General features: G+C 42.5%; 1 protein-coding gene across 5 annotated transcripts; it reads right to left on the reverse strand.

Annotated features, from left to right (window-relative positions):
- Positions 1-139: 139 nt before the first annotated feature.
- On the reverse strand, positions 140-13,314 carry LOC111572303 (voltage-dependent calcium channel beta subunit-associated regulatory protein). 5 transcript variants are annotated; one of them, XM_023275904.3, is made up of 11 exons: positions 13,072-13,314; positions 12,666-12,841; positions 8,299-8,370; positions 5,648-5,793; positions 5,403-5,464; positions 5,129-5,291; positions 4,869-5,049; positions 4,622-4,765; positions 2,896-3,094; positions 2,585-2,789; positions 140-2,506 (listed from the first exon to the last, which is right to left on the reverse strand). In XM_023275904.3, the coding sequence occupies exons 3-11, from the start codon at positions 8,344-8,346 to the stop codon at positions 610-612; spliced, it is 3,045 nt and encodes a 1,014-aa protein (XP_023131672.2). In that variant the 5' UTR covers positions 8,347-8,370; positions 12,666-12,841; positions 13,072-13,314; the 3' UTR covers positions 140-609. The 5 variants fall into 5 exon arrangements, with proteins under 5 accessions (XP_023131672.2, XP_035806691.2, XP_035806692.2 ...); XM_035950798.2 differs by lacking the exons at positions 12,666-12,841; positions 13,072-13,314 and adding an exon at positions 12,570-12,590; XM_035950799.2 differs by lacking the exons at positions 12,666-12,841; positions 13,072-13,314 and adding an exon at positions 12,467-12,515.
- Positions 13,315-18,023: the final 4,709 nt, after the last annotated feature.

Consider the following 18,023-nt stretch of genomic DNA (forward strand, 5'->3'; position numbering starts at 1 on the left):
TTATCTCCAGATCTGCTGATATGATGTTCATTGGCTGCAAGCGCTGAAGCATTTTAACACGGTCTTCCTCTTCCTTTCTGCAGATACAAACAGAGCAGTTCTCGCACACATTTACGCTCACGATGATCGAGACAAGAAGGACACTTGAGGAAGATATGGTTTTAAAATGAGAGAAATGGGTGACAAACACCATCATTAACTTTCTTTCCGCCAAAGTGCTTTTTGTTTTAGACTTAAAACTGTACAGTATTCACATACACATTGTTTTGACCTACAGTAGCATGCTAACAATTCACAGTTAAGTCTGAAAATATTGAAATTTTCTAATCATGGGTCTATATTTTCTAAGCTCTGCGATGGGTGCGTTTGATTTTGAAGAATGATAACCAATAGAAAGGGGCATCACATGTCACATGGCATCACAGTGGCAGTTAAGGTCTGAGTGGAGATGCTTGAATAGACTGGCCATCGAGAAGGTAGTTCTGTCCTTTACAAGATGCAGAAACTGACAGAGTATCTAACACATGAGATGCTGTGGACCTTTGTGTTCAGACGTTTGGTCTACAGACAATAGATCTGAAATAAAGTGATGAAGAGGATGTTAACAGACTAAATGGGGCTGAATCCAGGTGAGGCTGTGTGAGACACAGTCAGCACACGCTCTGATCCTCCCTGGCTGAGCTTCTCTGCACTCCGCAGGCCGCTGTAAAGCCTCTCCTCCACCGACACCACCAGCTTGTCTGTCAGACTGCTCTCTGCCTGCAGCGAAACCTCGGATAAAATGGCCTGACTGCTGTTGTTGTTCCTGTTGTCGACTCTTGGATCCATGTAGCTCGTTTGTGCAGTCGCCGTGCCCACAGGCTGGCTGCTTGTGCTTTCTGAGTCCTTGTTTGTAGAGATTTGGCAGCCTTCGGTCTCACCAGTCGACGGCGCACAGTCAGAGCTGCTTTTTGTTGTGTCGTTTGCTTCGGATGTTTTGCTGGCCGCTCCACCGGCAGAGTCTCCCGCAGCTCCTTCACTTGATTGATCTTTGCCCTCTGCTCTCTCTTTGGCTGCCTCCTCAGAAGCTGCAACCTCGCTGGCTTCTTCATCGGCAGCACTTGCGATGCGTGAGAGGGTGCTGTGATATCTGGTGTCCAGAGGGTAGCCGGCGCTGTCTCCCCTCCTAAGAGGAGTGAACCGCTGCCTCTCCAAAGATGGGGAGTACCTTCCCCCGGTGCTGGACCCTGGGTCACTGTATTGCTTATGTCTTTGCCACTGTTTCCGGAGGTGAACTCTGGATCGGTGCCTGGAGCGTAACGGAGAGTCCTGCTGGTCAAACCGTGGGTCGTGACGAAGGAACTCGTTAAAAAGGGCATCTGTCTTCTCATCGATGCTGTAGTCACGGCGGCGGAGACGAGGTCGGTGGGGACTCGAGGGCTGTGAGATTGGCTTCACCAGTGGAGACATCAGCTGTGTCTGTGATTCTGGAGACTTCTGAGGATGAAGGGACTTCATAAGCTGATATGGTTCCTGAAGGGTGAGAGACTGGCTGCCAGTCTGAGATTCCTCCTTGAGTTTCCCATCTCTGTCCATGCCGTCCGCCATCTCTTCCTCCAGCTCCTCCTGAAACTGCCGGGCCTCGATGCTCTCGCACACTGAGCCTTTTCTTCCAGAGCTTGTGAAAAACAACCTTCTCTCAGATGCTGTCTTCCCTCGAGGGGCTCCAGGAGTCCCGAACAGTCGCATCTCGTCAGGGGCCCTGGACGGTGCTTCTATTGAGGCATAGCCGCTGTCCATTTGGAGGAGCTTCCTGTTTCCCCCCTCAACCTCTCCCCCTGCTCCACTCCCCATCTCACTGTCTACACCTGATGCCCCTCTGGTTCCTCCATCCATCACTTCTCCCTCCCCTTCTCCCTCAGGCTCATCGTCCAGGTCTTGGGACAAGCAGCTGTCCAGACCTGATCGAGCTCCTGCACCACCGAGGGATGAGATGCTGTCGGCGTCACTGCGGATGGACTCCCGATCTGTGCTGCTCTGGTCTGAGGAGGCGTATTGTTCCAGAGAGGCTCGCAAGCTCCAAATGTCTTTGTATAGGGAAGGAGGGGCCTCCAAGCTCTCCTGGCGAATCATGAAGGAAAAAGATGAGCCTGAGTCAGTCCTTCGTCTGGCCTCAGCTCCCAACACCACCTCATCTCCATCATCTATCTCCACCTCTTTCTTTTTCCCCACATCTGTCATCCCACTGTCTGCTTTTGTGTCTTTACTTTTCTTTAACATGTCTTCAAACCTTTCCTGAATGGCCGCTTTTTGTTGTATCCCGAACAAGTCGTCATCTTCTGCTGATTGTAGCTCGTCTCCTGCTTTTGATCTTATAGCTCCACCCAACATCGTTTCTTTCTCCTCTTCTGTTCCATTAACTGTAGCTTCCTCTTGCCTCTGGGCCAGACACCTGTCTGATGGCAAACAGAGTTCCTCTCTCCTGGTGCTGCTGCTACCTACCTCCACCATGGCCTCCAGTTTTAACCTGCACAGATGGAGAAGAGAAATCAGTAATTGTGGAAATGGCATGGTTTACGTCACAGTGTTATGGGCAGAGATGTACCTGCTGAGGAAGACTGAAGATGTTGGTGCAGATGTGGGAAGAGTCAGAGAGTCCGCAGAGAGCGACTGGAGGCCACTGGTCTGGATGGGAGTGTGTGGGAAAGATTCAATGGCCTCATCTCGGAGAGGAGAAGAGTCATCTTCTGTGTGATCAGTAGTTTCACTTGCGGCTCTCTGTCTCTGAAAGGGCCTTCTCTTGGGGGATCCTGGTAGAAATTCATATGAATACCAAGTGATGTAGATGTTTTTTGCAATGCAAGACATTACCCACAAGTCCCATCTTGCTCATTCACTGCTGTCATGCATACAAACCTTTGGCATCCAGACTGGCAGCCCGGTGACTGGTGTCGAACTTCCACCTCCTAAAGTAAGGCCCTGCTCCCTCCAGACTGGCGTGGCGCCGCAACTTGGAGAAGAAATGTAGAACTGAAGTCTGGCCTGGAGCCGGAGTCGACTCTCTTCTCTGCCCCCTTTCGCTCTCAGCCTCCCCCCTGTCCCCGATAGCCTCCATCTGACAGAAGAGATGAAGGGAGAGGAGGATACAGGGAGGTGATGACACATTAAGGAGGGGTTGAGGCAGACAGGCTGAGATGAATCATGATGGGCAGAGGCAAAGCCCTCAAGGGACAGCAGTTTGTCATTTTGTCACTCAGTTGCAGTGATGACTGATGTCACAGTGCATCAGTAGGTTTCAGCCTGTGGCAGCTGCTTTTCACAGCTTTGTTTATGCTTGATACAAGTGGATAAATCTGCACTTTGCACATGTATTTCTGGCCAAATGGTCTAAATGCATGCTTTTGATTTCTGTTAAAAAAAAAAAAAAGAAAACTTATTACTTGTCGTATTTTGATGAAATACATTCATTTCATCTAAACAGAAATGTTATTTCCAGTAGGAAGTAAAGCATGACTAAAGTGTCAGCGTTAAACTATTCTCACAGCCTGAACTGCAAATGTTGTTGTTGTTTTATTAGCACCATCATAAAAATCCTGTAGTGTCAATAAAAACACCAAGCAGCTGAGCTCCTGTTGGGAAAGTGATAAAATAATATTCAAGTCTTTGTTCATGCAAGCAGCTCCGTGACAGCGATACTTTGAGAAACACACTCACATGCTCACAATACCGGCGTTTAGTACGTATGACGTTTCAGTTGTTCAGGGTTTTAGTCAGCAAATTTAGAATTCATCATCCAGGAACCATTAACTCTATGACCCATGAGCCTACTTGTGAGTTTAAAAGAGCATTTTATCTTTTGAAAATTGCCAAAATGATACGTTTTATCAGAGCCACAACGGGGAAGACCAGAAAGAAACATCAGATTTTCAGCTTTCTGTTGGCCCTTGAATGTATCATTTGTGGTATGCAGTTCTGATGGGAAGATGAACCAAATCTAAGCTTAAAATTCCATCAAAACAACTTTATTCTTCTTGACACATTTTTTATTTGTTTTTTAAATACTATTTGCTCCACCACATTCTGTAAAAAACTGCTCCTCCGCTCAACTCAGAAGCCATTAGTGACTGCTGCAGATGTCACCTGACAAAAAAAAAAAAAAAAAGTTTTCGGGTGAACTAGGTTGAACTGCAGACGGATGAGCAGATGAGAGATGTAAGTAGTTAAATATCTACACTACGTAGAGTCTTTTTTTTCTCAGTATTGGTAACAACTATGGGCATTAGCAAAAAAACATTGTACATGTTAAATTTTTGTCTAATAATCAAATAAATTAAACTTTTCTTTTTTTTAAAGATAATTTATGGCATTATAACCATTTCATGTGACATAAAGCACATTTCATAGTTCTTTCTACCCATGGTTGTGCTTTACATTGCAGTGAAATTACTGACAGGAGCAAAAAAAATGGCCAGACATTGCTTAGGGTTGATAGAGTTGTTGTAAAAGCGGTAAAATTTCAGTGGAATCCATCAAGTAAATATTTCAGTCAGCACAAAACGTGACTGACAATGCTACCCTTTACTGACCAGCATTATTCACTGGACATGTCTTCATTTTCAACACAGAGAGTGTAAAAACTCACTGTCTGGGAGCGTGTGTGCTGTGGTTTCATGGTAGGAGGTTGCTGCCTGGGTCCCTGGTCCAGAATGATGGAGTGGTGGGGGTCTCCTGGTAGACCTCCACTGAGGCTCTGACCCATCCAGTCAGGGACTCTCCTCTCTGTGGGCTGCAGAGAAATGAGAAAACTATTTTGTATGCGGATCATGTGAAATCTGTCTGTTGCAGAGGCTACACCCAACATGAATATGAATTTCATACAGCAGAGATACCTGGTAGATGGAGAGGGGCAGTTTAGGAGCTGAAGTCTCACTGATGTTGATGGTGCTGCTCTCCGTTGAGTCGCACTCCATGATGGTGAGGATCTTCAGGTCACAGGGGGCTGGAGGCAGGTGGAGGTGGGTCAGCCGGGCCTTCTTCAGGTGGTGGAAGTCTCCTTCAGTCAGAGTGTACCTGAGAGTAAGGATTAAACATCTTGATCAAATTCCAGTGAACGGCTTGTCACAGTAATGATATATCTGTTGAACTATACCTGCGTCCTTTGTCCTGAGTCGTCTTCTCCTGTTCGTAAAGTGCAGATTCATTGAAGGAGACTCTGCGTCCAGTCGATCCCGTGGAGACAAATCGCTCTGACTCTCCATCGTGACAGCTGGATGCTGAGAGTGCGTCTGATTCATCCAGACGAATGGTGATTTCTGAGTGACAACGATGACAAGGACACACCAAGGGAGAGAAATAATGGAGTTAGTGACGACAGTGGGCCTGAGTACACGTGCGGATAAACTTAAGAAATACGCAGCTCTGACCTTGCGTGGGCTGAGAGTCCTCAGCGTAAGTAGTGTTTGTCTTCTCAGGGTCATCGCTGGCTCTGAAAGAAGGAAATGGGTTTTACAGTGTGTGCTCTTTCACAGAAGCAGAAAATGCTTAGTCACATCACAGCTTTCCATTTCACACTCAGCACAGCTTTAATAGAAGCTGTCAGAGTCACAGCGGCTCCTACAATCCCTGATCAGGCCCACACAGTGTGTCACTCTGCAGGTGTAGCACCCACCTGGAGTAGCGCCGTCCACCCATACAGCAGCGGTGACAGAAGAGCAGCAGCAGGGAGAGCAGGACCAGCGTCCCGCCGGCGAAGACGCTCAGTAGCACCAACAGCAGCACATAGTTCTCCACCTGGCCGGCCGACACTGGCACATCCTGGTGGTGTACAACCATGAACACAGATTAGTACTCTTGTAGTAGTACCTGCACACAAGTGCTTTATTTTAGCTACTTCCACTTTACTTGACTATTGCCATTTTTCCCTGCTGTACTGTATATTCTGTTATGTTTCAGAGGGAAATTACTATTAGTGAATATAACCTCCATCAGCTACAACACTAAAATGCTGCTTACATGTACATTAATCAGACATTTTAACACATATTGTATTGTAATGTCTGGAGAGTGCCTTTCTGCCTAGTGAACACCTTTACATTTAAAACTCCGGTGCATTTTGCTGTAAATAACTCTGTGGTTTAACTTTAAGCTGCATTAACAGATTTTTGTGGCCACTTGGGGCCAGCAAAGCAACATATAAACACAGCACGGACATAACACCAACCTATAAATGTGTTAATGCTAACATGTCGCAAAGAAAACCTAGATTTCATCCTTCATTTTTGATCAATGCAACATATAAAAGACACTTAGAGTTATGAGTAGAATTAAAGTATCGTAAAAAAAAAAAAACAGAACAATGCATTTGTTTTCAGATCTTCACACTGTGTAACATCACCCTTTAAGATCAGCCAGTCCTCGGTGCTCTCTGTATCCTTATTGTCTGAGTTGCACAACATCCATTCTATTTCCACTGCCTCTTGTATTCACGTTGCATTGCTGCAGCTCATAACTCATCCCTTTAACAGAACAATAAGGCAGAGGCTTACATTCATCTGTTGTCATGTTTTGTTGCCATGAACTCGGTGGCTGCATCTCATCCTGCTGGGACAGTAATTGATTCTTCTCCCTTTGAACTCGGCAGCAGTGAGGAATCTCTTTGTCGCATTACGCCGTCAGCTAAGCGCCGTAATATTTAATGAGTGGAATTAACGCTGAAAGACTCTCTTAAGTCGCTGCCTCCTCACAGCGATTCTTATCCACTCATATACATCCTGGCTGCCCGTTCACACGCTCTCAGAGACGACACAACTGCTCTCTTCTGATTAATACTCTCAGTCTTGGCTGAGTGAGCCTGGGGATGCTAATCGAAACGTCAGCGAGACCCTTAATTCAATTTCCCAGCTCTTCTCATTGAGGGGGAAATGAGGCCTCCGCAGGCTAAAAATGGAAATCGGAGGAGGAGGATGCCGACGCACATGAGCAATCCCCTCACTAGACTTTCCTAGCTCTTCTTTCTATGCCACTTTTTTTTTTAAAAGAGCCACTGCAAATGGAATATTCATTTATTGCAGCATTTAACGTTGTGTGACGTATGAAAATGTGGTTTGAAGGTGGAGTGGAGAAGCTCCTCTCAGAGCACAGTCTGACTTTTAGATGATGATGACCTTAATGGGAGCAGCACCAAGGTCATTTTAACCCAAAGGCTGCTGCTTGAGTTTTTCAGTTTGTAATAATTCATCTTTCAACCCCTTTTTATTTTATCTGACCAGCAGTCCAAACTCCAAATACATCCACTTTACTCTAGAGAGTAAAAACAACCGCAGCTGTCCATCAACCAATGGAGGTGTGTTAGAGAAAAAGAGCAAAAACAGCGGATTTTATGGTGACTCTGCTTCCGCTATAATTGGTAAAGGCTCTTCTGTGAGGCCGCTGATATACAAGCATCAATCAGTCTGCGTCAGCTCCCATCACAAGCTCAATCTAACAGCAGAGAGTCACTCTACGGAGGAAGCTGTCATTCCCTGCTCATGAACCCAGAAAAGGCTGATGATGGTGTGTGTTACAGCAGATGAAAACACACTTTTTTCCCCACCCCTTTTCATTCAACCTCAAACCTGCTTGAGGCCGCAGCATGTTGAACTGAGCCCCATGTCACACATAAACAGAATATATTTCCATATTCATTAGATGCTGCGGTAGCCTACATTCAGACTCCGGAGAGACCACAGTTCAGCATGTTTGAAGCCGTGTGTGTGCGTGTAGACCGGCAGCTCCATCACATGACAGCTACACACACAGTTACATGTGCAGCAGGCAAACACACAAACACACAGAAGATTCGTCAGGGCGTCTGTAACTTAATGAAATCTGCTGCTTTTACAAGCTCAGCCAAACAGCAAGAACAACACAATCAATCAGTGAGAGCAGCGGAGCCTCTCGCCAGTACTTCAGGCCATGTTTCTAACACTCTGTGGAGGCAAACAACGGTCAATTCTGCCTCTGCACTAACTGTCCGATAATCGCCACCAGCTCAAATATACCCCTCCTCGTCCCCCAGAGCCAGCTGCAGCACACTCGGTTCTGTTTTGGAGTCAAATCCTCTTTGGCTACAGATCAGATCATCCACCGCCGCTCCACCTGGGATATAATACCTGTTACTGGAACACCGTGCTGTTAACTCAACACGTCTGTTTTTGGCAGCCTCTCCTGCTGTGGTTGAAGTCCAGATTGACACTAAAGTGTTGTCTCCAGCAGAAGTGGAGAGACAGCAGCTGATGTGAAGGTGTGGCTGTGGACAGGGAGGGGAGGGTTGATACTCACAGTGGAGTTCTCAGTCAGACTTGTCAGAACAGGCAGATCATTGCTCATGGTCCAGGTCGGTGTGATCGAACCCTGCAGAGGATGAAGAGAAGTGAAGAGTGTCAGACAGAGCTGCTTCCTTCTACGCAGTAATACCTTCCCTGTTAACGGAGTGCAGAATATTTGATCAATACACTGGAAAAAAATGCCCCTCTCAAAACAAGAAAAAAAACAACTTATTTCAAGGAACCTTTACCTTGAAATAAGTGAAAAAATCTGCCAATAGAACAAGTGAAAAATGGCTTGGTAAGATTTCTGGAAGTAAGGTATGTCATTTAGAATATTGAGATCTTAAAATTAGCTGGGAAAACTTATTTGAAGCTATATTTTACCAGGATTGTCAAGCTTAAGTGTCTTAAAATAAGCCAGACATGCTTAAAAAAAATAGTAGTTTTTCACTCAAAAATAGATTTTTGCTTTCATGTGACCTCCTAATTTGAGATGTGTTAAACTTATTTTGAGTTTTCTTGTAAAATACAACTCGAAACAAGATAATTTCAAGATTGTTTGACTTAACAAGATATTTAACTACTTAACAAGTCCCTCCATCTTGCTGAAATGTCACTTGTTAAGTGAATTTATCTTAAATCAGGTGGGATGAGACATTTTGACTAAAAATAAGATAAATAGACTTGGTGAGATTTTGAGTTTTTGCAGTATACCATCACAGCCGTCATTTTCTCAACAAATCCAATCAGAAGACCTGAGTCAGTGTTGAATTGATCCATCAAATTAGCATTTAAAGCAGAGCAGCTTGATTTTCTATCCAAAAACCTCCAAATTTGTACAGAGACAGTTAAAAAACACACAAGAATAATTCATTGTGATGATTCAAAGTGAGGGCCGGGATCCCTCGAGGGGTCTCGAGACACTGATGCAAGATAAGTTCCAGGAATCAGATAAAATCAAAGATTACTTTGACTAATGCATTCTGCTACTATTCTGCCTGTAATAATTACCTATGAAATTTACTGTGGTTGTTAGGCTGTTGTGTAACTTTGTGTTGCCATTATGCCCATGTGTGTCCGCAGCTGTGCGCACATGTCCTAGGAAAATAAATAGATAAATAAATAATCATCATAATAATAAAAAGAAAGCTTTTTGACTTCTAGAAAGTCCTTGCAAATCTTCATGATTAATTTATTATAGTTAGGTAAATTTGTATTTTATATAGTTTTGTGAGGTTTTGGGTAATTTCACATTATCATGAACACTGTAGGGTCTTATCCTCAGTATTTAAACTTGTTAGGTTAATTCATAACACCAACCTTATTTCTTTAGTGGAAAGCTCTTGCTTTTAATGTGCCATATAAATAACAATGATTTGACTTGACTGTGTTTTATGTTTCCTGCACCTCCAGGGATGGATAGTGCTACCCTGCGACTATTATTTTGGAAATCAGGGGCAGAAAAGTTTGGAAACTTTAAAACTACAGTGCCCAGATGTTCTAATGCTAATTCACAGATAATGTGTGACAGGTGTCAGAGCTCATTTATGGCCTCACCGTAGCAGAGGAAGACTATTTGCGGTCAAACCTTACTATGTCCTTATTAAACAAAAGGAACACTGAGAATGATACAGCAGTGTGCATGTACTTCTTCACACTGTGGTCAAAATTGTTACTTATCACACAGATGAAGAAGCACCTTATAGTCCTGCTTCATTAGACTTTTCATGAAGTCATGTTACTAGTGTTGTTTTTGGACATTTGAGTTTTAACAACCTGAATAGGAGTTTGTTATTTTTTAAAAGATAAATTACACTTATTGAGTTTTTAAGGCATTTAAAGAATCAGAAATTAAAATGAGAGAGAAGCAGGAAGTATGACCTAACACTTTAATTAACATGAAACATCTGAAAATGCTCAGTATTTCTAAAAGCCGGACTCTATAGTTTCAGGACTAATTTTGGGAGACTAATGAGAGTCACATTAAAGATAATGAATAGCCAGACTTGATGCTGCAGAGGCTGAGACAGTTGACTTTTATTCCATTTTTATGAGACCCTCAGTGCCTGGTAATTAAACCTCAAATATCCCGTTTGTAATGTAGCCTTTCTGTTTCCAGACCAACCCAACCAAAGATAACAGCGATGATACACCACAAGGGTTATTTCTCTGACTTTAATAAGCTCTAACAACAAGTCAGCTGGTGTAAAACTGGTGTAATGGGACCTCAGCATACCAGAAATATTTGTTGTCTGGATTGATTCCTGTGCGTTAAACTCCATCACCGTCTAAAGATTCGCCAACATCCACTGACAACACAGTAACCTTCACAATGATCTCCCAACTCTGACTCCAAACTGTCTGGTCTGAGCTTTAAAATGACCTTTTCTGCAGAAACATACAAGAGGAAGAAAAAGGAGCCGACCGCACATAAGTATGTACACAGAGTGCAGCTTGTGTAACACCAGTCCGTGATTGAATTCTTCACACATGCTGGTAACACTGCAGCACATTCCCTCTCCATGTGAGAGTCATATTTTATGTAATATCTCATACATACCAACAGCTCAAGGTAACTATGATGTGAATGAAGCTCTAAAGAGCAAACACACACACACACACACACACACACACACACACACACACACACACACACACACCGAAGAAATTCTTGTTCTGTTGAATTATCTTCAGTTAGTGCCAACGGGTCATTTTGTCCTCATGTGTGTTTTTGTCTCGAGGGTTTCTCTCTTTTGCTCAGATCTTCAAACAAACCAGCTTATTGATTTCACATTTTACAGTTTATAGATAAAACAGTGATTTTATTTATTTATTTTTAAATCAGCTTGCATGATATCCTGCCTGATTTTTTTTTCTTTTCCTCTCAGAACAGATGTGGGAAAAACATCTGTCTTCTCTTTGCTGATTGAATAAACAGCTGAGATGCTTTAAATTTAAAGTATCTTTCAGGAGAATTAAACAACATGATCTTATACAATATACAGATCGTCCTTGCCTGCAGTCTGTCAGTTTTCTTTCTTTTCTTTAGTCTTTATTACAGCTGGGCAAGGCCACAGTTGACGCAGAAGCAGAAACATTTTAAAGCAGAGTTTAAACTGATTTTGCAAATGAATTAACTGATTAATGATAATATTATTGGATAATTCCACATGCAAGCAGTCCATTGATCAGTTCATTGACTCATACTTGTATTGTGTCTATTTTTTATCTGCACGTACACTCATGGTGTTATGAATCTCTATTTTGAAACATTATGTCAGTCAAACTACTTCACTTTCTGCGTTTATGTCCATGAACGCGCCGCCCCAAACTAATCCCCACTGATTTCTGTAAGACATGACACAGGCACTGTTAAATGTTAATAACGTGAGTCAATCATGACAAACTCTGTCTGTTGAGCCAAACAGTATTTAAACCCACAAATGCTGTAAACTAGGGTGAAAAAATGCAATTTTATAATCACACAGCTGTCGTCTGTTATGATTTTATGACCCTCTAACTGTGTTCATCTCAGCATACATCTAATTATACATACTTGTGGACGTAACATATTGAGATTCTAAATATATAGTTTAAAGTAGACATTGTTCTTCATGGGCATGTCTTCTTATATGGTTTTAGATATGTGTTATTATGTAACATTTATGTTGCAGTTAAAGTCAGAGCAACATCAGAATTTGAATATTTTTTATTTATATATATATATATATATATATATATATATCCCCTGTTTATGCCATTACTGTAAATTTTAATATATTATTTTGATTATCTTTATTAACCCTAGTTGAGGTTCAAAAGTTTGCAAAAGTGCCAAGTTTATGGAAAATATGCCTAAAATTCCACAAGACTTTTATGTTATTTTATGTTCTTTCATTATATTTTTGTTTTTTTACTTTACAACTTTTTTCTACTTTTCATTTCCCAGTAATCGTAGGTGATGATAAATATTCATCGGGCCATCAGCTGGACTTGTCAGCTCCATCATTCATCATTTTGTCAGCAAATAGTGAAGTAAAATTCCAAACACTGAGCCCGACTGGTGGAGAAACAAAAACCTCAAACAAAGTGTGACCGTGCGTGCGTGCGTGTGTGTGCGTGCACGTGTTAGTTTCCCAGGTCTAATGCCATGTTTCATTCATCATCATCCGCATCCTCACCATCTCTGCTTTGACCACAAACAGCAGGCGGACAGACAGATGGACGAGGCTCAGACAGACATCATGAAGGAGACGCTGATGGAGCTCATGCTGGTATAAATACCATCATATGGAGGGAGGATGAGGAGGAGGAAGGGATGGGATGACTGCATGTCAGCCTGACTGGATGCTGATGTGCTCCAGATGTGCACTGCCTTACGGTCTATACGGGCTGTGGATGGAGCGTCCCTCCGCTCGGTGCAGACTCGCTACAGAGATGCGCTGCAGCCGGCGGCGCTCAGCCTCAGCCTCAGCATCAGCATCAGCATCAGCAGCATCTTCCCCTCTGCTCCGAAAACCCGCCGATCACGGCTGTCCCATGTCTCTGCTCTCAGCCTGCGGGGGGTGGGGGGGGGGGGGGGACATAAATCACCATCAGCCGTACGGGAAGCCGGACCCTGCCACAGCTAGGTCCCTTCAGTAAATCAGATGCTGCGATTATCTGGAGTCGTCACCTATCCCACAGCTTACATAATGAAATAGTACCACATTAGCTGCACCGTGAGCACGACTCTCACCGGTGGGGTTAACCGGCGCTGACTGAGAGGCACAAAGATCGGACTCACCCGGCTGTAGACTCCGTTTGAAGCGCTCCGCAGGCAGCCTGCCCCGTCTGCATACTTTAATTTGGGCTTCAAATGAAGACTGTAGTTATGAATGAAACCACACGCGATTAGACACACCCACCGCCCGCTCCCGACGCACCACGTGACCCCCACCGATGATGATGATGATGATGATGATGATGATGGTGGTGGTGGTGGTGGTGGTGATGTGAGATGGAGGAGGAAGCCCGGCCCTCATTCACAGCAGGATGATCATGAATGGCAGCTGCTGGTGAGAGGTAATGATCGGTTATCAGATTGGTATTGGTATCGATGCTGAGCTCTGGTTCGTATTTAGACGTCTCCAGTCTGTCACTGTGTCTTTGTTGGGAGACGAGAGACTCACGGAGACGGATGGATGCCGGAGATGGTTTTGTAATCTCGTGTTTGGCCACCTGGTGACAGCGTTGCACTGCTGTTTCCAGCTAAACAAGAGGCGGAAGTTCAGCATGCAGGTTTTATTTATCAGTCAGATCCAGTCCTCACCTGACAAGACTCACAGTGGACCCCCCAGCTAAATAAAGCACAATAACTGAATGTCCCTCTAATTCAATAGAAGTAAGCTAAATATAAGAACAAAATTTTAAATGGCCACTGCACAAACAGCTACAAATCTAATCACTTTTTTTTTCATTTGTCTATGTTAGTGAAAGCTTGGTTTCACCTGGTCCTCCTAAAGAATTGTGTAAAGTTATTTGGTAAAAAAAAAAATAATAATAATAATAATAATAATAATAAAGGTACACACCATATAGCTACTTAAAGATCCCATTTGTGCCAAAAACTGAAAGACATCCAGAATATGTCTTTCGATATTTTTTTTTAGCTCAGATACTGTAAAAATGGTTCATTTGCTATAACTCCTGGTATTTAACCCTGTTCTAAACAGGTTGTTTCAGTGTCTGTAGCTTTAAATGCAGTTTAGCTGCTGCTGTCCACACCCCCTCAGGAAGAAGACTCTCTCTGCATCTGTGACAGTGCAGAGAGTCTTCTAGCTTTCTCTCTTGCAGTCACTTCGAATAGAAATATCACTACATTCCCATTCACAGTCTCTTTTTTTTTTCAACTAAAGTGTATGGTAAGAACAATGTTGCAATAAAACGTGTTTAGCAGCAGTTCAGAAATGGTTCTGAAGTGACTGCTGGTTAACATGTTGTGTTTCAGTCACAGCTTTATTGGTAATCCAGCTGCATTAAATGACAGTGTATGTGAGCACAGAGAGCAGGAGAGAAGTAAACAGATGTAAACGCTGAGTTTAAGTAGCATTGAGGCACAACAGGTGACATGAAAACACCCTCGCAGAACTACTTCACTGGTTTCAAATCAGTCTTAAATTTTCCACCAAAGTTTCCAGAGTTTCCATGGAGCTCTAACTTGTGGGGATACGATGAAAGCTAACGGTAATGTTAGCCACATTAGCTGCACAATGAGCTGACACTAAGGACATCCAGATTGTTATGGTGACATTATCATCAAGCATAACAGTAATCCACTCCGTCTTCAGTTTCCCAGATGCTGGAGGTGCATGAAGACTATTTTGTTCACTCTTGCAGCTCTGCTATATTTAAGTTAGCAGAAACAGCTCAGCAAAGTATATTAACTATGTGGACTGTATGCAGCTGCTCATTCAGAATGACTCACCTTGAAGCAGTGAGCAGGTTGTTTCTATAACTGGAACACAATTATCTCAGTGAAATTCTTACCGGCCTGTAGCGTTAGGATGCTGATCAGCTGTGATGGAGTTTGAGGGATGGCAGAAGTAAATGCTTTCATACCATAACAGCTCTCTTTTTTACACATCCAAGTTTCTAACAACCTCAAAACCCAATCAACGGGATTTTCACTTTATGAGACCTTTACATAATGTTGGACCAGCATTCGCTGAAGTCCTGCTGGCTAGAATTAGCTTGGGTTAGCTATCCCTCTAGTTGGCTTAAAAGTCAGCTGTTTGCTCACTTATTTAAATTCTACTCAATTGTATATATAATGTTTAGAAGAATCTTTGTCTAAAAATGCCATGTGGTGTTTGGTTAGAATAAAAGAAAAGTTGATTTTAGACCTGAAAAGAGCAAAAATGTCAACTATGAAACATGTCAACTATGTTACAAAAAGTCCCATGATTATATATTGACCCAGCTGATGATTTGAATCTTACTGTCTGGCACATAATAACTGCAGCTAAAAGTGAATCCACCTTGCAAAGAGTGTTTCTGAATATAATATGTCATTTAAAGTGATAGTTTAGAGTTTTGTTGTTCCCATTGTTTTTCTTTTTGCATCATGCAAATTTTCTACATCATCTGCACCCACAGTCTAATCCAAAACACTATTTGCAGTCTTAGCATCCTCAGTGTGCATCCCTGTGTGAAAATGTCTCAGCACCCACATAAAAACAGGTCTGATCTGTGCCTCCATGATAACAGACAGCATCTGAAGAACTCATTTTCTGTTTCTGTGCTAAAACTTTCCCCAGAAAACTTTAGAAAACTGGCTCAAAGCAGGAACAGATTGAAAGACGGAAATAACAGCACATGGCCAGTGATTTAATTCAACTGGGGGAATCAGCTCAGAGCAGCTAAACTGACCTAAATGTTATTTATTCCCTGCAGTAAACTGGCCTAATAAAGCTTATATGAGGACCGAGATATCACATTTTCAAATGGATTCAGAAGAGATGCTATGGATTCCTCTTTGTCATCCTGTAAACTTTGACGGCCTTTCATGTCTGTCGTTGTATCTTACAAACCAGTTTGTTCTTGGAACACTTTAAGCTCCTCAGTACTTTTTCCGCTTGTTTACAAGAATCTAATTACTCAAGAAACCAGAGACATGAAATGTAAATATGGTTTTCAGCAGCGTGGGACATTTTTATGCCTTTTAGAGGAAAACAATGCTGTGACTGCAGACACACTTTCTGAGAACAGCTTATTCTTTCACAAATGAACTCTGCCTATAATTATATGAATACATTTATTATGGATATTTATTACAGGTGTAATAAGAAAAAATGAATACAAGATGCATCCTGATATCAAATAAAGGGTGGCAAACTCTTTGAAAGAGATGGCATAGCTGAGACGGCATACAAAATATTACTGTACAGAAAAAGGCATCTTATTCTTTTTAGATGTCCAAAAAAAATATATTTTTTTAATCAAAATGGCTGAAGTGTCATTCTCAGGATGTAGTCTTAAATACATTGATTAGATTAAGCTTATTTAATTTGATGATCCAACTAAAACAAAATCTTTTGTGATAATATTCTTAACATGTACAGTAAATCCTTATCCTGTTACATGTACATACAAACTGTTTAGTCATTTTGTCCCAACCTGCACTATCACTAAAGTTGCCATTCTACTGTTCTTACAAGGGCCAGAATGTAATATCTGGGTTTGTGTATTAAATCAAGAATTTTTGCATGTTTTAACTTGTGAAATACATTTCTTAATCTACTGGAGAACAAATGTGTAATTATCTCTTTCAACAGTTACACTGTTTTACTTTATGTTACTGCATAATTTCTTGGCCACAACTCTTGAAAGACAGTAAACATGAAGATATTTTTGGTAAGGGTAAGTAACTCTGGTGTTTCCATTGTGCCTCTCAAAGGCTTTATGATCATTTTATTGCATTATTGTTTATGTTTGGTGCTGTTTAATATGTATTTTCCAGTTGAAATCTTTGTTGTTAAAGCCAGTCCTGAGGTTGACATTAGGCTAGAAATGCTGGCATTGATCTATGTGATATATTTATATAAAAATAAACAAGATTAAATATAATAAGCAGCTAAATAAACAGCAGTATGGGGTTTTTTTGTGTTGTGTGGTGTATGGATAAAAAGGTGGCTAAGCTAAGAGCAATGACTGAGAGCATTCATTCATATTTTAAGGGTATAAAATAATGCCGTTGAGATCAGCGAAGAGCCATAAATGCTCTATTTCATGGGTATTTTTGTGTTTTCAGAGAAGGCGACATTCTTTTAATGTTTCCAGTCAGTCAGTGGTTTTCCTTGTTGAAATGTGGAGGACCAAATTTCTGGCATGCGACTGTTTGATCACAGAAATGTGGGGCACTCCAAGGTGCAACATACCAGAGGACTGAAACATCTGGGAAATGATGCCAGGAGAGGCCGCGTAGGGGTGGGAGGAATGTGAAGGCGACGATGAAGGCAGTGTGTGTGTGTGTGTGTGTGTGTGTGTGTGTGTGTGTGTGTGTGTGTGTGTGTGTGTTGCAGGATGGTTGACGTCAGAGCTGCGTCTGTGCATGCTCTGAAGAGCAGGACATCCTGTGGAATTGTTCTTGGCGAGGCCCGAAGAATGTAAAGCAGCAAACCTCCCCCGTCTCACTCATCCAAGTAAAACGCTGGAGTGGCAGACGTGAGGGCAAAGGAGGCTCCGAAAGGACAGGATCTCCATGAAAACACCACTGAGACACTGAGTAGATCAAGTCACTTAAAAGAGAAAAGACCAAGGGGAGGTCAGAGAGGGATTCCGTTTGAATCCCAATGAAGCTCATTAAAATCTGGGGTTTAAATGTGGTTTTACTGTGCATGTATGTGGTAGTGCTTTCAAGGATGTCTCTCATATTCCTGGTGCATTTATCAGCTGAAGCATGTTCAAGAAAGCAGCAAAGAGACATGAAAACATGTTTCACTGGAGCATCCGTGCAAAGAAGCACAGAAAAGCGGAGTAAAGGAGCCTCATACTGCAGAGGTTGGTTATCTTAAGACAGAAAGTACACAATAAGACAAACACTACATGTGTACATTTAGTGAGAGTGTGTGAGCAGAGTTAGGTCATATGGGAGAGCAGTGACGCAGGCTATAAAGCGGGGGTGTTGTGGGTGCAGCTATTTATAGCCACCGTGAGGAGACACATATTAGCTGCGTATCGCTGCCCTTCCTGGCTTCC

The sequence above is a fragment of the Amphiprion ocellaris genome, chromosome 10 (genome assembly GCF_022539595.1).
Source record: "Amphiprion ocellaris isolate individual 3 ecotype Okinawa chromosome 10, ASM2253959v1, whole genome shotgun sequence".
NCBI lineage: Eukaryota > Metazoa > Chordata > Actinopteri > Pomacentridae > Amphiprion > Amphiprion ocellaris.

Coding starts and splice junctions, on each gene's coding strand:
- LOC111572303 (XM_035950798.2), bottom strand. Junction 5,794..8,298: donor GTCTGACTGAGAACTCCACT/GTGAGTATCAAC, acceptor GTACACCACCAG/GATGTGCCAGTGTCGGCCGG. Junction 5,465..5,647: donor GGTGGACGGCGCTACTCCAG/GTGGGTGCTACA, acceptor TCCTTCTTTCAG/AGCCAGCGATGACCCTGAGA.